General features: G+C 38.2%; 2 protein-coding genes across 5 annotated transcripts in view; both read left to right on the top strand.

Moving 5' to 3' along the window:
- vps72a (vacuolar protein sorting 72 homolog a) overlaps positions 1-26,916 on the top strand; it is a 113,550-nt gene that overhangs the window by 58,812 nt on the left and 27,822 nt on the right. The gene's annotated exons all lie outside the window — the stretch shown is intronic.
- LOC110965309 (ras/Rap GTPase-activating protein SynGAP-like) overlaps positions 1-26,916 on the top strand; it is a 75,511-nt gene that overhangs the window by 41,357 nt on the left and 7,238 nt on the right. For all 4 annotated transcript variants that reach the window (XM_022214343.2, XM_022214504.2, XM_022214582.2 and 1 more), the window contains 5 exons: positions 11,308-11,512; positions 14,601-15,170; positions 20,183-20,692; positions 20,901-21,062; positions 23,316-23,527. In XM_022214343.2, coding sequence (XP_022070035.1) covers positions 11,308-11,512; positions 14,601-15,170; positions 20,183-20,692; positions 20,901-21,062; positions 23,316-23,527 — 1,659 coding nt within the window. The remainder of the gene's footprint in view (positions 1-11,307; positions 11,513-14,600; positions 15,171-20,182; positions 20,693-20,900; positions 21,063-23,315; positions 23,528-26,916) is intronic.

The raw sequence follows: 26,916 nt of genomic DNA on the forward strand, positions 1-26,916 counted from the left end.
TTTGCATCTGTGGAAGTTTTGTGTCTCTTTGTGCATCTATTTGTTGTAATTTTGTGTTTCTTTGTGCTCATTTTACATCTGATTATGTTGCTTCAGTATTTTACCTCTCATTGTAAATGTTTTGTGTCCTTGTATTAATTTTCTGTCAACTTGTGGTTGTCTTGAATCAGTCTGTAGTCATATTACATCTGTGGTCATTTCATAGTAGTCTCTAGTAGTAGTAGTCATTGTACCTTTACTGTACTTTTATGACTGTTCTTTGTAAACCCTGGCCTTGTTAATGATTGTTTACTTTTTTTGTTTGCAGTGTTGTTATTGTTGCTTTGTTTGCTTCTCTTTGTGGATGCAGTCTTTTGTCACCTCGGAGTTGCCATTAATCTTTTTGTTGTTGTTTTATGACTCTGTATAGCTGCTTTGTATCTCATTGTAGTTTTTTTGTGGCTCTTCGTGGTCAATTTGCCTGTTGTAGTTGTTGTTTTGTGTCTGATTGTAATTGTTTTGTAACTGTGTCATAATTTAGTCTCTCATTGTCATTGTTTTGTGTCTAATTGTAGTTTTGTATTTCTTTCACTCATGTTGCCTCTTGTAGTAATTTTGTCTTTGTAATTATTTTGTATCTCTTTAAAGTTTTGTGTCTCATTGTAGGATTTTTTGCTGCTGTTTGTGGTCATTTTGCCTGTTGTAGTTGTTCTTTTGTGTCTTATTGTAGTTGTTTAGCCTCTGGTAGATGTTTTGTGTCTGTTCTGAAGGTGCGTGTCCAATAGATGAGATTTTCCCGCATGTCAATGCGCCGCATCGGAAAATCGTGTCGCCATCCGTGCGATTGTCAGATGTGACGTGTTTGCATGTGGGAAAATCGCATCGGGCAGACACGCGGCTTCGGTCATTTTCTCTCTCATTGTAGTTGACTGCAGTTGTTTGGTGTCTATTTTTAGTTATTTTTTCCTCTCTCTCTCATCATTTCTTGGATGACATACAAAACTATTACGTTTTTTACACATTTTGTACGGACAAAAAATGAAGTTTTTTTCCATTTGCGGACGACATAATAAACTGTGACGTTTATTGTCCATTTTCGGACATCATGCTAAACTATGACTTTTGTCCATTTTCAGACAAAAAATGACGTTTTTTGTCCATTTTCGGATGACATACTAAACTATGACGTTTTTGTCCATTTTTGGATGACATACTAAACTATGATGTTTTTTTTCCATTTTCGGACGACAAACTAAACTATAGCGTCTTTTGTCCATTTTCGACCGACATACTAAACTATGACATTTTCTGTCCATTTTCGGACAACACACTAAACTATAGCGTCTTTTGTCCATTTTCGGACGACATACTAAACTATAGCACCTTTTGTCCATTTTTGGACGACATACTAAACTATGATGTTTTTTGTCCATTTTCGAACGACATACTAAACTATAATGTTTTTTGTCCATTTTCGACCGACATACTAAACTATGACATTTTCTGTCCATTTTTGGACAACATACTAAACTATGACGTTTTTTGTCCATTTTAGGATGACATACTAAACTATGATGTTTTTTGTCCATTTTCGAACGACATACTAAACGATGGCATTTTTTATCCATTTGCGGATGACATACTAAACTATGATGTTTTTTGTCCATTTTAGGATGACATACTAAACTATGGCATTTTTTATCCATTTGCGGATGACATACTAAACTATGACATTTTTTGTCCATTTTCGAACAACATACTAAACTATGACGTTTTTTGTCCATTTTCGGATGACATACTAAACTATGGCGTTTTTTGTCCATTTTCGGACGACATACTAAACTATGGCGTTTTTTTGTCCATTTTCGGACGATATGCTAAACTATGGCGTTTTTTATCTATTTACGGATGACATACTAAACTATGATGTTTTTGTCCATTTTCAAACGACATACTAAACTATGGTGTTTTTTGGTCATTTTCAGACGACAGACTATACTATGACGTTTTTTGTCTAGTTTAGGATGACATACTAAACTATGACATTTTTTGTCCATTTTCGAACAACATACTAAACTATGACGTTTTTTTGTCCATTTTTGGACGACATACTAAACTATGATGTTTTTTGTTCATTTTCGGACGACAGACTATACTATGACGTTTTTTGTCTATTTTAGGATGACATACTAAACTATGACATTTTTTGTCCATTTTCGAACAACATACTAAACTATGGAGTTTTTTTGTCCATTTTAGGATGACATGCTAAACTGTGGCGTTTTTTGTCCATTTTCGGATGATATGCTAAACTATGGCGTTTTTTATCCATTTACGGACGACATACTAAACTATGACATTTTTTGTCCATTTTCGGACGACATACTAAACTATGACATTTTTTTCCATTTTCTGACGACATACTAAACTATGACGTTTGTTTTCCATTAATGGACGACATTCTAAACTATGATGTTTTTTGCCCATTTTCGGTCAACATACTAAACTATGACGCTTTTTGTTCATTTTCAGACGACATACTAAACTATGGTGTTTTTTGTCCATTTTCGGATGACATACTAAACTGTGACGTTTTTTGTCCATTTTCGGACGACATACTAAACTATGGCGTTTTTTGTCCATTTTCGGACGACATACTAAACTATGGCGTTTTTTGTCCATTTTCGGACGATATGCTAAACTATGGCGTTTTTTATCTATTTACGGATGGCATACTAAACTATGATGTTTTTGTCCATTTTCAAACGACAGACTAAACTATGGCGTTTTTTTGTCCATTTTCAAACGACATACTAAACTATGGCGTTTTTTATCCATTTACGGATGACATACTAAACTATGGCGTTTTTTTCCCATTTTCGGACGACATACTAAACTATAGCGTCTTTTGTCCATTTTAGGATGACATACTAAACTATGACGTTTTTTTGTCCATTTTTGGACGACATACTAAACTATGATGTTTTTTGTTCATTTTCGGACGACAGACTATACTATGACGTTTTTTGTCTATTTTAGTATGACATACTAAACTATGACATTTTTTGTCCATTTTCGAACAACATACTAAACTATGGCGTTTTTTTGTCCATTTTAGGATGACATGCTAAACTGTGGCGTTTTTTGTCCATTTTCGGATGATATGCTAAACTATGGCGTTTTTTATCCATTTAAGGACGACATACTAAACTATGACATTTTTTGTCCATTTTCGGACGACATACTAAACTATGACATTTTTTTCCATTTTCTGACGACATACTAAACTATGACGTTTGTTTTCCATTAATGGACGACATTCTAAACTATGATGTTTTTTGCCCATTTTCGGTCAACATACTAAACTATGACGCTTTTTGTTCATTTTCAGACGACATACTAAACTATGGTGTTTTTTGTCCATTTTCGGATGACATACTAAACTATGGCGTTTTTTGTCCATTTTCGGACGACATACTAAACTATGGCGTTTTTTGTCCATTTTTGGACGATATGCTAAACTATGGCGTTTTTTATCTATTTACGGATGACATACTAAACTATGATGTTTTTGTCCATTTTCAAACGACATACTAAACTATGGCGTTTTTTGTCCATTTTCAAACGACATACTAAACTATGGCGTTTTTTATCCATTTACGGATGACATACTAAACTATGGCGTTTTTTTCCCATTTTTGGACGACATACTAAACTATGGTGTTTTTTGGTCATTTTCAGACGACAGACTATACTATGACGTTTTTTGTCTAGTTTAGGATGACATACTAAACTATGACATTTTTTGCCCATTTTCGAACAACATACTAAACTATGACATTTTTTTGTCCATTTTTGGACGACATACTAAACTATGATGTTTTTTGTTCATTTTCGGACGACAGACTATACTATGACGTTTTTTGTCTATTTTAGGATGACATACTAAACTATGACATTTTTTGTCCATTTTCGAACAACATACTAAACTATGGCGTTTTTTTGTCCATTTTAGGATGACATGCTAAACTGTGGCGTTTTTTGTCCATTTTCGGATGATATGCTTAAACTATGGCGTTTTTTATCCATTTACGGACGACATACTAAACTATGACATTTTTTTCCTTTTTCTGATGACATACTAAACTATGACGCTTTTTGTTCATTTTCAGACGACATACTAAACTATGGCGTTTTTTGTCCATTTTTGGACGATATGCTAAACTATGGCGTTTTTTATCTATTTACGGATGACATACTAAACTATGATGTTTTTGTCCATTTTCAAACGACATACTAAACTATGGCGTTTTTTGTCCATTTTCAAACGACATACTAAACTATGGCGTTTTTTATCCATTTACGGATGACATACTAAACTATGGCGTTTTTTATCCATTTACGGATGACATACTAAACTATGGCGTTTTTTTCCCATTTTTGGACGACATACTAAACTATGGTGTTTTTTGGTCATTTTCAGACGACAGACTATACTATGACGTTTTTTGTCTAGTTTCGAACAACATACTAAACTATGACATTTTTTGCCCATTTTCGAACAACATACTAAACTATGACATTTTTTTGTCCGTTTTTGGACGACATACTAAACTATGATGTTTTTTGTTCATTTTCGGACGACAGACTATACTATGACGTTTTTTGTCTATTTTAGTATGACATACTAAACTATGACATTTTTTGTCCATTTTCGAACAACATACTAAACTATGGCGTTTTTTTGTCCATTTTAGGATGACATGCTAAACTGTGGCGTTTTTTGTCCATTTTCGGATGATATGCTTAAACTATGGCGTTTTTATCCATTTACGGACGACATACTAAACTATGACATTTTTTCCTTTTTCTGACGACATACTAAACTATGACGCTTTTTGTTCATTTTCAGACGACATACTAAACTATGGCGTTTTTTATCCATTTACGGATGACATACTAAACTATGACGTTTTTTGTCCATTTTAGGATGACATACTAAACTATGAGGCATAAAAAACTACTCCTTTTTTTCCCCCCACACGTTGAATGAGATACTAAACCACGACTTCCTTCCCACACTGAATTCTGACTGTTTCATATAAAGCCCCAAGCAGCATTCAAACCAGCATTTCTGACACAATTAAGTTTACGAACCACCGTCTCAACCAGTTACGCTACCTGGGCAACTTGCGTTGTGCGACACACTATACTATGATGTTTTCTGTCCATTTTTGGACGACATGCTTCACTATGACGTTTTTTGTCCATTTTTGAATGACATACTAAACTAAGGCATTTTTTGCCCATTTTCGGACAACATGCTGAACTTCCCCTTTACCCCCAACACACATTGAACAACATACCAAACCACAACTTCCTTCCCACACTGGATTCTGACTGTTTCATAGAAGTCCTCAAGCAGGATTCGAACCAGGGTCTCTGACCCGATTCAGTTTATGAACCACTGTCTCAACCAGTTACGCTACCTGGGCCACTTGCCTTGTGCTGTTGGACGACATACTAAGCTATGACGTTTTTTATTCATTTTCAGACGACATAAAAAACTGTGACTTTTTTCGTCCATTTTCGGACGACATAGTAAACTATGACATTTTTTGTCGACATACTAAACTTCGACGTTTTTTGTCCATTTTCGGGCGACATGCTTTACTATGACGTTTTTTGTCCATTTTCAGACGACATACAAAACTATGCCCCAAGCAGGATTTGAACCAGAGTGTATGACCCAATTCAGTTTATGGACCATCGTCTCAACCAGTTACCCTACCTGGGCAACTTGCTTTGTGTTTGTTGGACAACATACTAAACTATGACGTTTTTTTGTCCATTTTCGGACGACATACTAAACTATGACGTTTTTTATTCATTTTCAGACGACATACTAAACTATGGTGTTTTTTGTCCATTTTCGAACGACATACTAAACGATGACATTTTTTTCCATTTTCGGACAACATGCTTCACGATGGCGTTTTTGTTCATTTTTGAACGACATACTAATCCATGACGTTTTTTGTCCATTTTGGAATGGCATACTAAACTATGACGTTTTTTGTCCATTTTCCAACGACATGCTTCACTATGACGTTTTTTGTCCATTTTCGAACGACTTACTAAACTATGACATTTTTTGTCCATTTTCGGACGAAATACTAAACTATGACGTTTTTTTGCCGATTTTCGGACGACATACTAAACTGACATTTTTTTCCATTTTCGGACGACATGCTTCACCATGGCGTTTTTGTTCATTTTTGAACGACATACTAATCCATGACCTTTTTTGTATGACATACTAAACTACGACATCTTTTTGTCCATTTTCCGACGACATGCTTCACTATGACGTTTTTTGTCCATTTTTGAATGACATACTCAACTAAGGCATTTTTTGCCCATTTTCAGACAACATGCTAAACTACCCCTTTCCCCCCCCCACACACACATTGAACACCATACTCAAACACGATTTCCTTCCCACACTGTATTCTGACTATTTCATAGAAGTCCTCAAGCAGGATTCGAACCAGGGTCTCCGACCCAATTCAGTTTATGAACCACCGTCTCAACCAGTTACGCTAACTTGGCAACATGCCTTGTGCTGTTGGACGACATACTAAACTATGACGTTTTTTGTCCATTTTCGGACGACATATATACTTATGTTTTATTTTTATTTTCAGATGACATACTAAACTATGACGTTTTTTGTTAATTTTCAGACGACATACTAAACTATAGCGTTTTTTCGTCCATTTTTGAACGACATTGTACATTATGACATTTTTTGTCGACATACTAAAGTATGAGGATTTTTGTCCATTTTCGGACAACATAGTAAACTATGACATTTTTTGTCGACATACTAAACTATGACGTTTTTTGTCCATTTTCGGACGGCATACTAAACTTTGACATTTTTTTCCATTTTCGAACGACATGCTTCACTATGACGTTTTTTGTCCATTTTCGGACGACATATATACTTATGTTTTTTTTCGATTTTCAGATGACATACTAAACTATGACTTTTTTGTTCATTTTCAGACGACATACAAACTATGGCGTTTTTTCGTCCATTTTTGAACGACATTGTACACTATGACATTTTTTGTCGACATACTAAAGTATAAGGTTTTTTGTCCATTTTCGGACGACATAGCAAACTATGACATTTTTTTGTCGACATACTAAACTATGACGTTTTTTGTCCATTTTCGGACGACATGCTTCACTATAACATTTTAGTTCATTTTTGAACAACATACTTATCTATGACGTTTTTTGTCCATTTTCAGACGACATAACAAACTATGCGGAAAGCAGGATTCGAACCAGAGTTTCTGACCCAATTCTGTTTATGAACCACCGTCTCAACCAGTCACCCTACCTGGGAAACTTGCTTTATGCTTGTTGGACAACATATTATACTATGACGTTTTTTGTCCATTTTCGGATGACATACTAAACTATGACGTTTTTTGTCCATTTTCGGACGACATACTAAAGTATGACGTTTTTTGTCTATGTTCGGACGACATATATGCTTATGATTTTTTTTCAATTTTCAGATGACATACTAAACTATGACGTTTTATATTCATTTTCAGACGACATGCTTCACGATGGCGTTTTTGTTCATTTTTGAACGACATACTAATCCATGACGTTTTTTGTCCATTTTGGAACGACACTAAACTATGATGTTTTTTGTCCATTTTCTGACGACATGCTTCACTATGACGTTTTTTGTCCATTTTCGAATGACTTACTAAACTATGACATTTTTTGTCCATTTTCGGATGACTTACTAAACTATGACGTTTTTTGCCGATTTTTGGACGACATGCTAAACTATGACATTTTTTTTCCATTTTTGGATGACATGCTTCACGATGGTGTTTTTGTTCATTTTTGAATGACATACTAAACTTCGACATCTTTCTCCCGTTTTCGGACGACATACTAAACTATGATGTTTTCTGTCCATTTTTGAATGACATACTCAACTTAGGCATTTTTTGCCCATTTTCGGACAACACGCTAAACTACCCCTTTCTCCCCCACACACATTGAGCAACGTACTAAACCACGATTTCCTTCCCACACTGTATTCTGACTGTTTCATAGAAGTCCTCAAGCACGAGTCGAACCAGGGTCTCTGACCCAATTCAGTTTATGAACCACCGTCTCAACCAGTTACGCTACCTGGGCAACTTGCCTTGTGCTGTTGGACGACATACTAAACTATGACGTTTTTTGTCCATTTTCGGACGACATATATACTTATGTTTTTTTTTCGATTTTCAGATGACATACTAAACTATGACGTTTTTTGTTCATTTTCAGACGACATACTAAACTATAGCGTTTTTTCGTCCATTTTTGAACGACATACTAAACTATGATGTTTTTGTCCATTTTCGGATGACATACTAAACTTTGACATTTTTTTCCATTTTCGAACGACATGCTTCACTATGACGTTTTTGTTCATTTTTGAACAACATACTTGTCCATGACGTTTTTTGTTCCCCAAGCAGGATTCGAACCAGAGTTTCTGACCCAATTCAGTTTTTGAACCACTGTCTCAACCAGTTACGCTACCTGGGCAACTTGCTTTGTGCGTGTTCGACAACATACTAAACTATGACGTTTTTTTGTCCATTTTCGGACGACATACTAAAGTATGACGTTTTTTGTCCATTTTCGGACGACATATATACTTATGATTTTTTTTTGATTTTCAGATGACATACTAAACTATGACGTTTTTTGTTAATTTTCAGACAACATACTAAACTATGGTGTTTTTTGTCCATTTTCGAACGACATACTAAACTGACATTGTTTTCCATTTTCGGACGACATGCTTCACGATGGCGTTTTTGTTCATTTTTGAACGACATACTAATCCATGACGTTTTTTCCATTTTGGAACGACATACTAAACTATGGCGTTTTTTGTCCATTTTTGAATGACATACTAAACTACGACATCTTTTTCCCGTTTTCGGACGACATACTAAACTATGACGTTTTTTGTCCACTTTCAGACGACTTACTAAACTATGCCGTTTTTGTCCATTTTCGAACGACATAGTAAACTATGACATTTTTGTCGACATACTAAACTATGACGTTTTTTGTCCATTTTCGGACGACATAGTAAACTGTGACATTTTTTGTCGACATACTAAACTATGACGTTTTTTGTCCATTTTCGGACGACATAGTAAACTATGACATTTTTTGTCGACATACTAAACTATGACGTTTTTTGTCCATTTTCGGACGACATAGTAAACTATGACATTTTTTGTCGACATACTAAACTATGACGTTTTTTGTCCATTTTCGGACGACATAGTAAACTGTGACATTTTTTGTCGACATACTAAACTATGACGTTTTTTGTCCATTTTCGGACGACATATATACTTATGATTTTTTTTTCGATTTTCAGATGACATACTAAACTATGACGTTTTTTGTTCATTTTCAGACAGCATACTGAACTATGGTGTTTTTTGTCCATTTTCAAACGACATACTAAACTATGACATTGTTTTCCATTTTCCGACGACATGCTTCACTATGACATTTTTTGTCCATTTTCAGACGACATACTAAACTATGCCGTTTTTTGTCCATTTTCGAACGACATAGTATACTATGACATTTTTTGTTGACATACTAAAGTATGAGGTTTTTTGTCCATTTTCAGACGACATAGTAAACTATGACATTTTTTGTCGACATACTAAAGTATGAGGTATTTTGTCCATTTTCGGACGACACACTAAACTATGACGTTTTTTTGTCCATTCACGGACTTATTAATCAGTAATTGTCAGCACCATCTGTTTTCTGACTCGCTCACCCAAACCTCTTCCCCGCATGTTTTAATTCATTTCTGCCATCATCAAGAAACAATTGCTCAATTACAGCCTCTTTGAATAAGAACTCTTTAAGTAAGATAAATAACAGAGGTGATATCAGGCCACCCCACAGAAACTTTATTTGTGTTTTCTACTGCAGGTCCCACCCACTAAAAAAAAAGTCTTTTGAGCACCAAATCTGAAGCAGTAAACATGTCAGTGAATGACTTAAATCTGCAGCAGGCAGCTTTGAGGAGATCAAACGTCTGGAACAACACACCTGCCAGCTAAAACCCCAGAGGTGTTGTGCTACGAGTGAATGACAGGATGGCGTCATGCCACGTGTTTCATTATGCAACAGTTATATCATTTAACATGTGTAATTCTTACATACCATAAAATCTAGTAGACAGGTGCGTGGGATTAAAAACATCCCCACTTAGATGAAAGCTGCATGTCGTCTCACTCATACTGAGAGTGTTTCAGGCCTTCATGGGGCAATATTCAGTCTGAATACTGAAGAATAAATAAACGAAGTACAAATGATTGACAGTGTGCAGAAAATAATTTGGTTTCTTCACACTTTTCATTCTTTGACAGCAGAAAAAGATATTTTATCTCTTCTTATCCTTGATTCAAATGAGCCACTTTAGATAAATTTGGCTTCCAGAACTTTAGGCGATTCTAAGCTGGTATAATTTTCTTCATTTTTTGATCAGATAATAATTTGATTAAATGATCTAGACATAAAACTCTAAATAGGACATTGTTCTCCTGGTGGGCCTTTAACCCCTTGACACCTGAATTTACTGACAGTTATGTAAATAAAAAGATTGTGTTTCCAGCTGATGCTAAATTAAAAGGAGATTGTTAATATATCTATTACACATAGAATAGATGTGTAATAATAATAACAGATATATAATAATTTAGGTCCCACTCTAACCGGTCCTACGACAAACCAGTGCTTGCAAAAGGTTCCGAGGTTGCATGATGCGAATTTGCGACAATCGTCATCAAGGGGTTAAAATAACACGTTGTTGTCCACTCCACGCTTTATTTCCGAACATTTCTCCTATGTTTGCTTCTTTCTTTTACTTTAAGTATATGATTTGTACCTTTTCAGGGCTCTAATTCATTCTAATAAAGTAGAAAATCACTCTGTTCACAACTCAAAGCCGTGCAAGCAGTGACAAAGTGTTAAAAAAAATGAGATATTGCCTCATATTTCAACCGAAAAGGTGGTAAACCATAAGTCTACCTTGTCCTTCCCCTTCTTTTTCATCAAATCCTTGTATACTCTCTAATTAAAAATAAAAAAGGAGCCAGCATTTTCCACTTGGGAGCACCTGTCTATTAATTACACTGAGAAAATATTCATGAGCGGAGCAGTTTGTCACATCTTTGTCTTGTGTATCCGCAGTTCAATAGACATCTCTCGCCTGCCGTCCCCCACCACTGGTGTGTCGGCTGTAGAATCCCTCTCATCTAATCTGAACATGAGGCGACATGCGGAGCGAGACCTACGCTCGTCCAGGGAGGTGTTCTATGTGACCCGCCCACCTCTGGCCCGATCCAGCCCGGCGTACTGCACCAGCAGCTCGGACATCACAGAGCCAGATCCAAAGGTAGAGAGTCAAAGCGACGTCCCAAAGTGTATTTCACGGCTTCATTCCACTGCTTGACATGTCGACTCTGCACTGCTGTGAACATGTTTGAGGCCTTCAGGGGTACATGCATACATTTTTATAATACACAATCACAGTGTGAGAATATTTACATATTTCGGGAATGATGAGCAGAATAATACATGAGTGTTAATGCGGTTTGTCTGTGATTCAGTTTATTATTCTCTGTGGTTTGATTGCACTCTTTGTTCCTGATTTACTTGTAATTAATATTCTAAAGATATTCTGCAGTTGCATATGACAATGCGTTATGCAATAGAAAAAATGATCACAAATACACAGTCATATATAATTTTTGGATGTCTTACTGGATTTATATATTCATGGCAGCTAAATGAATTGTAATTAGACTTAAAACTATAAACGTATATACAATACAAAGAGAGTTTATCTGCTAGGATGTAGACTGTTTTCATGTACGGCAACATCTTTAAACCTAATGCTGCAGTTGTGTGAGTTTGTTGGTGTAACAGACATAGTACAGACACAGATGACAGATACACTCAACAAAAATATAAATGCAACACTTTTGTTTTTGCTCCCATTTTTTATTAGATGAACTCAAAGATCTAACACTTTTTCCACATACACAATATCTCTCAAATATTGTTCACAAATCTGTCTAAATCTGTGATAGCACTTCTCCTTTGCTGAGATAATCCACCCCACCTCACAGGTGTGCCATATCAAGATGCTGATTAGCTGGCCAGCTCCAGGTTCAGCACATTCTGATGTTGCATATAACTTACAGAGGTGGTAATGGGCCGGTTTACATACTAAAATGTGATCTGTCACACATGTGAGACAAGCAGAATTATGACTAATACATTCTGCATTTCCCCCAAGTGCTGCGTTTGATATGCACGCTGTGTAAATGTGGGTGAGTAATGCTTTTGTTTTCACCAAAGAAATATTCACTCGGGTGACAAGATGCTTTCTGCTAATGTGGTTTATACAAAAGTGTAAAACTGGTTGGTTTCCTCATTCAAAAAAACATAGAAACCTTGCTCGGATTTACGCTGCAGGGATGGATTATACCGAGACTTCACCTATTCAATCAGTGTATCAGCTCAGCAGTTTTTCTTTTACATGCATTTTTTTCAGCAGTCTTGCCAGTGAAAGAAACCAGTTAAGGTTTAAACCTCGTTGAATTTACCTCGGGAAGTATCTATCTATCCATCCATCCATCCATGTCTACGACAATTCCAACGACATGATCTAAAAATCTGTCGTGAGTGAACTGACAGCCATCGACATTCGACTTGATCAGATGCTGTCGCTCCAGTTGGAGGCCATCAGTGGTCAAAGCTTCCTCCTCGGTAGGATCCATCATCTCTATGTCCAGTTTATCATCTTTAAACTGCGTTATTGATCTTGGCCTAGGTCACGGAGGTTTGATATGAAGGTGGGGTGAGGACGCAGAAGAGGAAGCTTCCCCTGGGTGTCTCCAGTGCCAGCTTCCTCTTATTTAGCATTTGACCCTGCTCTTGGCTTTACTGCTCAATGCAGCAGCCTTATTTTCAGCACATACCGTAGTCGATGGCTACCAATATTTAGAATGAAGTCCCGTCGCTGCTCTTCAACAGAAGCTTAGAAATGCTGTAAACAAACACACCTGATCTGCGTGAGGCCAAAGGTTTGGAGGTTCATTTTTATGTCATTCCTTTTCTCCATTTTCAACAGGTGATTAAAAAAACTGCAGTTTGCATTATGAACTCCTTCTTTCCACACTGTGCCAGGTGTTCTGTACCTCCACACTTGCCGCTCAGCTGTGGGCTTTTTCTCACGTTTGTCGTTGTTGTTTTACTCTCCAGTCCATTAGCGACACTGCTGCCATGAGCCGCGGCCGATAAACCATCTGGCCAGGCTCCTGAAACAGATAGCAGCCTCTTAATGGAGTGAAAAAGTAAAAGCAATTAAAGCTGCAGGCAGCGTTGGACAGGCTCTCACATCCTTGCTGGTCGGCGAGTCCATGAATGTCCACCAGGTGGCGTTTCGACCAAGAGTGCATGTTGAACTGTGAACGTAATGAAGGTTGGACTCTGATCACACATGTAAAATTTCAGGCAGATTGGAGCATGTACAGGCTAGTCATAGAGCTTTCCTATCCATCCACTAGGTGGCGCTGCTAACGAGAGTGTATTTTGGCGTATGGATGTGATCAGGATTGGTCTCTGATCACACATGTAAAGTTTCAAGCAGATCGGAGCATGTACAAGCTAGTTTTAGAACATTTCCTTACATCCAGCAGGCGGCGCTATGACTATGGCGTTATATCAGCATGTGAATGTGATCGGGGAAGGACATTGATCATACATGTAAAGTTTGAGACAGATTACATCATGTTCAGGGCAGTTACAAAGCATTTCCTGGTTCATGGCGAATTGTAAATTTCCAGGGGTCACCATTTCTACACCCTCAGACTTTTGCAGAGCATTTTGATAACTTTTGATCAGCCATGCCTGCTGTACATCCTGGCCAAATTTCAGCTCTGTTGGAGTTACCCTGTTTGAGTATATAGCTTTTGAAGATGTGTAAAAAAAAAAAATGACTGAAAATCATCAAAAATATGACACATATTTCAAAATGGCCGACTTCCTGTTGGTTTTTGGGCATGTGTGTCAACAACATTTTTGTGCCTCTTGACCTGTTACATATGCCTACCAAATTTCATAACTCTGGATGACATGCACTGGCCTTAGTAAATGTTTGAAATGTTCCAGATGGCGCTGTAGAGCCATTTTGCCACAATCAGGTGAAATTCCCCTAAAATATGAAATGGTTCCAATGGTTTACCGATCCAGATATGTTTGTTAATTTTGGCGAGCTTTTGAGCATTTTTAACCTGTCAAAAATTACTTTGTAATATCAACGATGTGTTGCCACGGCAACAGCGTTTTAGGAATCTTCAATAGATAGTTGTTATGGGAGAGGTGTAGGAGGTTTTTTAAGAACGTATCCTTTGCAGAACTAAGACCAAAGTGTTTTAACTACTGTAGTACTGCATTTCCTTCGTTGTGTCTCTCAGGTCCACAGTGTCAACAAAAGCGTGTCCATGATGGACCTTCAGGACTCTCGCATGAACAGTATCTCCAACCTGAACTCGGTGGGAGACATGCTCACCTCCTCTCAGGCCTCCATCGCCGGTCTTGGCCACAGCTTCGGGAACCTTGGCGGCCCTCTTCGTCACCTGCCGGCGGGTTCAGCGGGCTCCGGGCTGAGACTGAGCCAGATGGGCCACGTAGGGGGGCCCACCGAATCCATCTCCCAGCAACAGCAGCAGGCTGCAGCGGCCATGCACTTCCCCCTGTCTTTCCAGAACCCGCTATTCCATCTGGCTGCCCAGAACTCCCCAGCTCAGTCCCAGCAGCCTCCCCCTCCCCTCCTCCTCGCCCCCGAGCCTGAGAACGGCCACCACGACTATCAGCCGGCCTTTGGCAACAGCGCTTTCTCCCGCAGCGAGGACTTGTCTGCCCTGCGGTCACAGAGCAGTCTGGTGCAGCCCAGCATTGTCCACTCACACAGCTACAGTGATGATTTCACCCGGCAGAATCAGAGCAACGACTATGCCTGGCACCAGCTGTCCCTGCAGGTGCAGGTATGAATCTCTCACTTCTCTTCACACATACACAACGACAGTTTCATGTTTGTAATGAGATGCAACAATGTTCTAATTCTCTCTTTATCATTTATCACAAATACAAGTAATCTACATATATAGCTACAATCAGGCAAATAAGATCCGTGATCAACATAGATCTATTTTATGTAAGGGTGATGTTAGTAGTTTAAACAAACCCTTAACCGTTAAGTGTGTACAGCAGATCATGTAGTCTTATGTTGCACCAACACGTCCTTTAATTTCATGCTGATAGAAGTTATTGAAACAGTCATCATGAATTTGATCTGGAAGCGTTTTCTCAAACCATCTCTCTGTCACATTTTTGAAAAATTCCAGCCACATTATAACCCTAAAATCTGAACAGCTGTGATGGTGTGCTTCAGAAAGGCTGGGGCTGTTGTTGTTATTGGTGGTGGTTTTTTAGCTGTCAGATCCTTTAGAATAAATTTTGTGCTTTTTGCAATAAGTATAGAAGAATTAGAAGCTTCATTGGGCACAGTGTTGCGTAACATAAATCCATAAGACATCATAGATTACCTCCGAACCCCAAGCAGTTTCTGGGTGTTTATTTTTACTCACTGAAGATCTGCACCTCTATGGAAACAGCACAGCCATGGCTAGAAATATAGAGAATTGAAAAATATCTTTTATGCAGTATGACAAAGTCATATTAACATAAACTGAAGAAAGAAGAAGTTGAATTTCTTTCTGTATTTTACAAAACTTTAAAAAACCTGGGATTAACATGTACGACATTTTTCAAAGTGCCGCACAGGTGTGGTGGCTCCAGATACTATGGATATTTCACTATTTGTTGCCTATTTGCTTCGTGTAAACACAGCCTGCAGTTCAGCCTAGTGTAGGCAAAAAATCCCTGAATGTTTGTCATGTTATTCATGTTATTCAAGCTGAGTCACCAATATAACCTGGCAATAGCCAGATTAATAATTGTGCAGCACTTGATAGTACTCCACAATATCAATCTGGGACCGCTCCATGTAAATCCGTTCGGAGGAAAGAGGCACGGATTGGACAATGCAACAGTATGTCCCGCCTCTGACAGGTTTGTTTTTAGCCAATCACGGGATCTTCACAACGAGAGGAGCCAATTGGTAGATCAAACTCTTACCAAAACCCGTAGGTAAAAAAAGCACAAACATCTTTACCATCCAGAAATGCACAAAGCGCCTCTCGTTGTTCTTCCTTCAAAGAAGCGATAGGAGATTCAGCTAAAACTGACTTAATAGCAGCATCTACACGATCGTTGTCCTCCGTTGCCGTGTTTGTTTTGATCTACTGGCGCTTGGTGTCGTCTTCACACCCGGATATCCCGCCCCACACACGAATACTGCTGCGTGATTGGCCCGTGCCAACTTGGCTCTGTATGAACAGTGAATGCGGGAGCGGAGCAAGATGGTTTCTTGAGAGATTTGTGAACTCACAAATATCGCGAGAAATCAACTTGCTGGCAAGGTTATCACCAATAGCTTTTTGGAGCAATTTTTAGTTTTTTTACACATTAGTAGCAACTTTTGAAATGAAACATGGAATAACAACAATGTGGTGAAATACCACATTTTCAAGCTAAGATTTGGTTCAGTTTTCCGATAGAACAAGATATCACCGATGAGTAGTCCAAATACCGTGTGATTTTTACAGTTTCAGGTTCTGATAAATTATGTACCTTTTTTTTACTTTGGTAATTTATAAAAAAAAAAAAATAACATGCCTTTCAGCCCTTCCAAGAGTTTTTGTCATTCAGATGATTAATAGAAAAATAGTATGTAATAAATAATGATCATTCGATAACATTACATTTAAATTGAGATTTCATTGGAGCGTGACAATGAACTATTAGCTTATTAGGAACCTGATGACTTTATTTTTGTAGTATGAGACTGTTCCGTGTTTTTTGTTTCCCCAGATTCCCCATCACGTAGAATAAAATCATTTAGAGACCCAAGCAGGTTGCTTGTTGCTCGTTCTCATCAGGATACGTTATAATTTACAGTTGCTAGTAGATCTGTGAATGTCTTGATGAGGAGCTTCACAACCAAGCTAAGTTTTCTTAAAAACACCTGGATGTTTTGTTTTTTTTACATTCCAGGCCAAATTGCCCAACATACTTAGAGCTTTGCCATTTATTCTTAGTGTGATTTTAACACCTCGACTGAGTTGATGAATTCTGATTAGCACCTGCAGTCCATTAGATCCTTGGTGTACTTTGCACCGTGTTGAGACAGATCGTCAGGCTGCAGAATCAAGCTCCAGTCTGAAACGAAATGTTTATAAAATGGCCCTCTCTTGAGCAGCAGAATATGCAAATGTAACAGTAGCGTAAGGGCGCTTGTAATTCTGCAGACAACGCACTGAAACAGGATCATTCCCTCGCCTGGTTGCTGAAACTTGTAGGGTGCTTGACCTCTATTATACGGCGCGTTCTTGTTTCAACAGGCCTGGAAATTGGGCGTTCGGTCAAAAGGGCAGAAAAAAGCGTCACAACTGGTGATAAAGATGCACATCATCATTTACATATTTACCCATCTGTGTTCAAACTGTTTTAAAATCCATACTAAAGGCCAGAGTTGGAGCATTTTTAGTCAAGAAAAGGCTCTTAAACACTTTTTAACTTAAATTAAGCTGGCACATGTTTGAAAGTTGAGTAAGATTCTTCTATTTTGTGAAACAGTTTTAAGTCAAATGGCGTGGAATGAACTTTTTGGCTGTGACTTGATGGTTCACCGCTGAGCTGCTGATCTATCGCACTGATAAGTTTACTATGACTCGTCTGTGTAATATTGTAATGTTTAATGATGCTGTCATGTAGTCTCCATCTATTTCTGTCCTGCTGCGTGGGCCTTAATGGAACAAACATCACAAGCCTCCTGCTTATTAATACAGATGGTGTAGCCAGGACACTGCTTTATGAATTAATTATCTGTCCATCCATCCGTCTACACAATTTGCACTGCTGTTGTTTGATGAAGCGCTAATTATTGAGGGCAAAAGCCGATTTCTGAACGTCCACACCTCTGACGTCGACATGGGGCAGGTCCGCTGATGTCAAAACAAAACACTCAGTTTTTATGAACCACATAACCCAAAGTTTGTTTTTAAAATCAAAGGGCTCAAAACTTTCCAGTCTGATGTGCCTTTTTTATATAAAGTTTAGGAGTATTTATGAGTGTTCCACTGAAAACAGCAGATTTGAATTTTATTTTTACCTGTTTTCTCACTCATTCCCATTTTTTGTGTCTTTCTTATGTGGGTTTTTACTGTGTCCACTCTAACAGGTGCATTTGTCCAATCTAATGCAATTAGATGCCCTGCTGCTAAGTCTGTTTTTACAGTGTTTATATGATTGGACACTGTCATAGAGGCGTTCATTTAATCAGTATGTTTTAACACTGAGGTGCTGCTGTTTCACTGGATTACATTTTATTGAGAGATGACTCTAATATCCTTCCTACCTTTTTGCACCAGTCACATTTTTCCTCACTGTGGCCTCATTTTCCACAAATAATACGCAATATAAAGTCCTGCACCCCTGTGGAAACAGCACAAAAAGTAGAGAGAACACAGCTATACTTACATGAATAAGAACATTATTTCATTTAAAACATGCAAATGGAATTTTCTCTCTTATTTATTTCTGAAAAATTGACTCAAATCAACATGTTAAATATTTTCCCAAGTTCTCACAGGTGTGAAATACACTAGAAACACTACATACTTTTTTTTTTGAAATAGGATGCATTTGACACCTGCTGACAGATTTTAGGGTTCAGAGGGTTAATGGAAAAGACAAAAAAAATTAAATCCTAGTGTAATGGAACACCTGTTACTGGCTACTATGAAGTCAATAATAAACACATGATTGAATTTGCTACATTACCAAACAAGAAAAGCACTCAGAGAGCGCAGTAATACACCAAGGCTGCTTAGTCCCAGAAGGGCTTAGGCCCAAAATACAGCTGTGATATGTTCAGAGGATACAAACCTAGCAGGGCTCTTGGTTCCAAGGACTCAGGTCAGCTAGTCCAGGCCCGCGTCTGGACTAAACGTGGAGAAGCAGCATTTAGCTGTTATGCTGCGAACAAGTGGAACAAACTGCCATTGGAGATGAAACTTTCACCAAGTGTAGACACTTTTAAATCCAGGTTAAAAACATTTCTTTTCTTATGTGCCTATGCATGAAATCTACACATCGTTTAACTATCTGTCACTGTAATGCTCTTAATGTTTTGTGTAAAGCACTTTGAATTGTCTTGGACATGAAGGGTTCTATACAAATAAACTTACCTTGCCTTAGTCTTATGATTTCTTAAGAGTCCCAATAAGTCCGCAGCGGTGGATTTGTAGTAGGATCGCAATCATGTGATCATCATTTGTTGTCATAATTACAATGATGTCATGCCGCTATCTTGCAATGATACAGAGATCTTTAACAAATTCGTGGATCCAGACTATAAAGCACATCACTGCCAAAATCTAATGAGATGATCCTTGTGTCATTTCTGAACTTCCCTGAAAAATTTAATCCAAATCTGTTGATCCATTTTTGAGTGACGTTGCGAACAGACAGACAAACCAACGCAGATCGTCATATACCTCCCTCAAGGCTCTGCCTCCTTGGCGGAGTAATAATAGTTCTGTTATGTGGAACCTAATGTAACATTTGTTTTTATCTACATCTTGCCTTGTTGTCTTTTCAGTCCCTCGATTCATCTTTCCATCCATGTCAGTATGTGAAGAATTTTTGTGATTCCAGTATTAAATAATTGGGATGGCACACGCCTTCTACAATGTTTTTGAAGAAGATAAAGTGCATTACTTCAGTTGCTTTCCTTCATCTCTGTGGGGGTACCAGTGTTAGCAGCTGCCTGCCTTTGTTTCTTATTGGATTTTACCACAAGGGGCCTCAAAGTCAAATATTACACATAGTGGCTTTCAGTAATCATTTGCTTCAAATTCTTCTCTACTCTTAGGAGTCTCTCCAGCAGCAGCACCTGATGGGAGTAGCGTCTCAGACAGGCACCGGTACAGGAACTCCTGCTTCTTTGGCCACACCTCCAACAACGGTCCACCCCGTCCGCCAGACGTCCATCGCCCCGCAGCACCTCAAGTCCCAGCGCTCCATCAACACCGCCACGCCTCCGAAGGTCCGTCCGCAGAGCAGGAACCTCCTCCTCGACTCTTCTGACACAAACCTACATGGCAGTCAGCCGAAATCACGCCAAGCTCAGCAGCCGTCGCAACAACAGCAGCAGCAGCAACAGCAGCAGCAGCAGGCCCAGCAGCAGCAGGACGTCCAGCTGTCCGTGACAGACAGTCCAGCTCCTGGCCTCCCCTACCAGACGAGCTCCACCAAAGAGAACCAGGGTCCGCCTGCAGCTGCAGAGGAGTCCACAGATACACCCACGAAAAGCACCAAGAAGCCTCAGTCCCAACTGCAGCCACCGCAGCAGCATCTGCTCAAGCCAGTTGTCAATAAACAGGTAATGTTCACTCAAACTGCAGAGGAAATATTCACATGTATCTGAATGAGACGATGCACACAAGAGGCAGGTTTCTTTAGTGCTTCAGGTAATACATAACGTCTTTGCATTAAGATAGAGATAGATTTTAATTATTTGAATTCTAATGAGAAAAATTCCCGAGTGAGTGAAGAACTGAAATCACGACTCTCCGCTGCTGTTGTTTCAGGGTTCTCAGTCGACCTTGAGCACTACGGCGATGAACGAGCGGACAGTCGCCTGGGTGTCCAACATGCCACATCTCTCTGCAGACATCGAGAGCCTGCGACCGGACCGCGAGGGTCAGCTGAAAGAGTACTCCAAGAGTATGGATGAGTCACGACTGGAGAGGGTAGGCACTGTTATTTCTCTGCTACCTCTTCAAAAAAATAGACACACTCACTTTTTTCTGTTTAGTTAGCAGAAGGCTAAAAAAAAATCGCTTTTATTCTAAGCCTGGATGTGAGTAAAAATAGTGTTTGAGTTCTCCAACACTTCTATGCCAATATTTAGAAATTAGAAGATTTACAAGGATCAACAAGAATCCGTTACCAGCTTTACAAATTTTTGAGGAATTGCCTCCTGAGGCTAGTGTCAGCCAAAAAACTGTTCTTGTTTTCTTCTTTTGAGGAGGAAAAAGAGATACTCTGGAGCAAAGAATGAAATTCAAATTTCAGAATGTTAGGATCTGGCAACTCCATATACCAGCAACTGCAAAACCAAATATTTAATACCAATAAATCATCAGAAATCTCAGTGGTCAGGTTGTACTTGCCAAAAAAATAATGCAAAAACTTTTCTTATTTTTGTGGGAACTTGCAAAATCCTAAAGCTCTACTCTCAATTTTCTGAAGCTTTTGTGAGCCTCACTAATTTTTCACTGGATTGGGTTCAAATTTGCACTGAACATCCCCGAAACCCTGAGGATGACTTGTACTGTAACAGTTGTTGCTGCATGCTTTACAGTAATAGCAATATAAATAAATAAAAGTAACAAATAAGAACTAGCTACCTGAGTGTCCCTTCAATTAAAAAAAAAAAAAATCCAATAGTTTTCACCTTCTTGAAAACAAATTTTGATCCTGTGTATTATTAATGTACTTCTCTCCAGAAGGTATTTGGTAGGGCATAAAAAATCCGCTGTCACACATTTTGCTAAATACATCTGTGTAGACTTAAAAAAAAATCATTATTCAAAATTGAAAGCTGTTTTATTACTCTTTTGTCAGTTGAAAATTTTTCTGATAACAACTAACAATCATTGGTTTTATTCGGATCTAGGAATTTGAACTACTTGACTATAGTTTTTTTTTGAAATCTTAGATCTTTATCGGAACTCACCAAGTCAACCTTAAACTCAGTCGTATTAGCAAGAACCAAAGAGTGATTCGTTGCTTACGTCCACAGTCATGTGTTGTAAATTGAAATAATTTACTTAACCCTTTAAAAGGGCACTCATTACTCAGCCGTTGTATGATTTCTTATAGATAAGTCCTGATAAGTCCACAGCGGTGGATTTGTAGAAGGATCATAATCATGTGATTGTCAGCAGGCAGCTGACATAGCGTTCACTTCCCATGCCGCTATCTCGCAATGATCCAGACATCTTTACCAAATCCGTGGATCCAGAGTATAAGCTGCATCACTGCCAAAATCTAATCACTCGGTCCTTGTGTCATTTCTGACCTTCCTTGAAAATTTCATCAAAATCCATCAGTCTGTTTTTGAGTAATGTTGCGCACAGACACACAGAAAGACAAACATACGGCAATCGTCAAATAACTCCACCTCATTCTTTGGCAGGGTAATAGCAGAATTGTAGAAATAGGCGCTTCTTATGCCACTAGAAAACAGAAGCTATGTACTAATCCATTCAGACTTGAATTATCTCTTTCAATGCTCTCTGGCAAAAGCTCTTGCCAGCATGAAAGAGGCTCACCTCCTCTGGTTCCCACAGTTAGAGGCTCCACCTGGTGGTGCAACCAGGTAGACTAATCTACAATACTTGAAGTGTGTATCATTTAGGAAAATGGCATCAGTTATTGGCTGATAGTAACTATTTAAATGGCTCTGATTGGATTAGGGGTAAAATATAGTAAAATAGATTTGGAATGAAGATGGGGTTGTAAATGCTCACAGGGTCTAAGAATCAGACTAATTCCTGGGTAGGTTTTGTGTGGGTCAGATGAGGAAGAATCTGGGGTGCCAATGAAACCACAATGTGAGGGACAATGTTTTATCAGTATTCATTTTTGACAGTTTAGTCAATATTTATACAATATTTCTGTCACTGAAATAAGAAATGCTCTTTTAAGATGCATTTTACACAGAGTTACTTTTCTTATGTTGAACACAATCTTTATTTTCAACACATGTTTCTAATGTAGGGAAGTGCTTACAGCACAAGACTGAAGTTGATGGTTACACATTTAGTCTTGGCAGAATTCCACTACAGCTTTGTGTGCACAGAAACTTGCTGCTGAGAATAACCAGAGCTATACAACAGAGCTGTGTCTACAGCGATAAAATCACTCATCACTCCAGGAATATTCCTGAATATCAGTGCTAGCGTGAGTAAAGTCACAATATTTCATTTATTCTGCAGGTAAGAGAGTACGAAGAAGAAATTCATTCCTTGAAGGAGCGGCTGAAGATGTCTCACCGTAAACTTGAAGAATATGAGCAGAGACTCCTGACGCAGGAGCAGCAGACCAACAAGATCCTGCAGCAGTATCAGAACCGGCTGGACGACAGCGAGCGGCGCCTCAAGCAGCAGCAGTTGGAGAAGGACTCCCAAATCAAAGGCATCATCAACAGGTGATTGGTGTTCAGGTTGAACTGGCAGACATTAGGCTGTGCCAGCTGCTGTTTGGTTTTGACTTTTGCACCGGATTTATCACACAAAGATGTTTTTCTCCACATGAACAATGCATAACTTACAGCAAAGATTCTGAATAGCCGTTAAAGCTTATACATTGCACATATTTTGGAATTTTTTTAAAGTAACGTCCCATATTATAATTATATTTAACTATATACTAGATATTGCCAAGTGGTGGTTGTTCTGGGATCAGCGTTTTGTATGATGTGACAACAAATGCCTCAGCCAATCAAGGAGGGAGCTCTGTTGCTAGGGCCTGCAAAATTAGAAAAGACCTGTGCAAAGAGGTGCAAATCACAGCATGTAGGTTTTTAAACGTCATTATTACAGTAGTTGATGCTGGTCGGCTACTACAGTTTTATGATAATTATGTTTAAAAAACATATTTGCTTTTAAGATGAGCATTTTTCCACCAATGGAAGTGAGGTGCCATTAGCTTGCATAGATGAGTGATGAAGCAAAACTGATTAGCATCGCCATCTTCCTTGCTTAAACTGCAACAATCTGAAATTAGCATTTAGATGGTGATATTTTTTAAAGTGTCCTGAAAAAGTAGAAATCCACAAAGCTAATAGTGACCAAATTCCTAAAGTACACACTATTTTTCTTTTTCAAAAAAGCATTATATTGGGGTTGCTCATGAGCCAAGACATCTTTTTCAGAGCTCCTGCAGATTCATCAACATTTCTCAATAAACAGCCTCACTCAAGCTGCTATGCAAAGGTAAGAGGTCAAACTACTCGAGTAATTTTAACCTGAAGGGCGGAAAAACTCCAAAAATACAAGTAAGGTAGTGGCTCAACACAGCTCGTAAGAATCAGAGGATTTCAACGCCTTGAAAGCTGAATTAAAAGCATTTCGGTCACAGATTATGAACAATAAAAAGGCATTATATTCATTTTTGTAACATACAGCATTAGCTAACAAAGTGTAAAGTTCCTTCATTAATGATGTTGTCGAGGTCCAGAATATATCCAGTGTGCTGAGGCAACTCCTAATTACTGACTCTGCAAGCCTTTTCTCCTCAGGCAGGTCGTTCCAAAGTCGAGGTCCTGATGGAGAACGCTCGGTCACCTTTAGATTCAAGCCTCGACTTTGGAACGACCAGAAGTGATCCAGCTGAGGATCCAAGGCTGCCAGCTGGCTCATACGGGGCCAAAACACATTTACTCTGTAATGTACAAATGTCCATATAATAAATGTTAGAGTTGCTACAATATATGCTTTTGCATTATTGCCCAAAAAATGTCTCAGAGTATCCCTGATGATAAACAAAGCAATTTTATGGGCAACCTTTGATGTTGAACAGTACCAAATCAAAACAACAACAACAACAACAACAACAACTGAGAGCTTCACAAAATCAGTACATATAAGAAGTAAAACATTACTAAAGAGAAATCTTGTGCAAAGTGAAAGTGGTAAAAATGGTCTCCAGCATCACTCATTTTTAAAAGAACTCAAAGAAGCATCATAAGTTATTCTTTACTTAACTTTAAGACCACCACAAAAGATGATTGGAGTATGATTCCCAGTTTCCCGCACAAATGCAACTTGCATTATGTCACATCGATCAGATTTTAAAGAAATAGTTCAACATTTTGGAAAATATGCCATTTGCTTTCTTACAGAGAGTTTAATGAGAAGAATATGAGCCAGGAGGCAGTTAGTGTTGGCTTAGCATAAAGACCACGTGCAGGGGGAAACAGTTGGCCTTGCTGTCTGCTAATGTCCTTATAATCCACGACACAAATATTGTTTTGACATTTCTGTTCTGTGTGGATTTACCAAATGAGGTACTGCGTGTTAATTAGTGAGCTTTAGATGTGTTGATCATCTTCATTCTAAGCTAAGCTAATTATCTCCTGGATTTAGCTCTGTGCTTGAAGGTACTCTGTGGAATTTTTCCATAAACAAACACAGTCTATATTGATTTAAGAATTTGCATATATCCATTAAGCACCATTATGTTTCCATCCACTTGAGTTTGGCACATAAATAAATCTAAGTGGAAATGCAACAAAAACATAAACAAACAAAAAATCCAACAGCCTATAGTCAGAATTTTGCAAAGAAACAAGTTCTGGATAAAATGTTGCACTGATCAAAACAAAATACAACTAAATGAAATGGAAGCAAAGTTAGAAAAGAAATCATCACGTATGCACAGCATGTGGCTTCAGTGCCACTCAGGCTTTCACTGAGCTGTAGTGATTAAAAATAGCAGCAGACCAAAACATCAGATGTATGTAAAGTGATGGGAATACAGTGGTAGAAAAATGGTTTCGGACATCCCATACATTTGCATGTATATTACATTAAGAAACATGTTTAGGTGCACTCTTCAAGTGTTATTTTTTTAGTACAATCACAGCCATAATACTACACAAATCCTAAAAAACCCCATTCAAAACGTAAAATTGATTGGTATCATAAAAAGTAATTTTGAGTATTGGGTCATTTTGGTAGAATTTAGTTTTGTAGGACAGCAATAGCTTAAATGGCACTGACTTCCTGGAAATTTTGTTAAAATTTGCAAAATATTTGAATGCAAACATGGATTTCGTGCATGTGTAAGTAACAATGGATATTACTCATCAGTTTATTCCTCCCTGGTGACAAAAGTGTTAAGAAATTCCACAGGGTAGTTTTAACCTGCAGACATAGTTAAAACCAAAATGATTCCTACCCATACCAAATTTTGATTTGATATATATAGAATTTTTATTTGACCAGTAGGTTCCTTCTGGCTGAAAATGACAAACAATTGACAATAGAAGTTCAAGGTGTTGTGTTAGAGATGATAATGACAAATGATTTGTTTGTTTATGGCCAAAATTATTCCCCAACCCCTAAAAATGTCACAAAGTTTTCAGAAAATGCAGTTTCGATGCATTTTCAAATGGTAATTCTAAGTATGTTCTACATTGTGATACAGTGTAAATTGAAAACAGCTGATGCATGGTTCTTTAACCAGTCAATTCCACGTCAGAGCTAAAACCACTAAGCTGATAGATGACCTCAAGCTGTGCATTGTGCATGCTCACAAGATGGGGAAAGGCTATAAAGCCATATCCGAGTGTTTTAAAGTGTCAGCGACCAAAGTGAAAAACAAAGTCAACAAGTACAAGTAGTTCCACTTCAGCAGACGCCGCACAAGGCTCGTCTCTATTGACGCCGACTAAGGAGTCTCTACTTCTGCAAGACAAGCTCACCAGAGATCACCTAACCTTTTGAAAAAGCTCTCCTGGACAAATAAGAAAGCCTCTGGAAATGGTGTCTCGACACAGCGACAAAGAGAAGCACTGAACCTGCAGAACACCAT

Source organism: Acanthochromis polyacanthus, chromosome 11 (assembly GCF_021347895.1).
Source record: "Acanthochromis polyacanthus isolate Apoly-LR-REF ecotype Palm Island chromosome 11, KAUST_Apoly_ChrSc, whole genome shotgun sequence".
Taxonomy (NCBI): domain Eukaryota; kingdom Metazoa; phylum Chordata; class Actinopteri; family Pomacentridae; genus Acanthochromis; species Acanthochromis polyacanthus.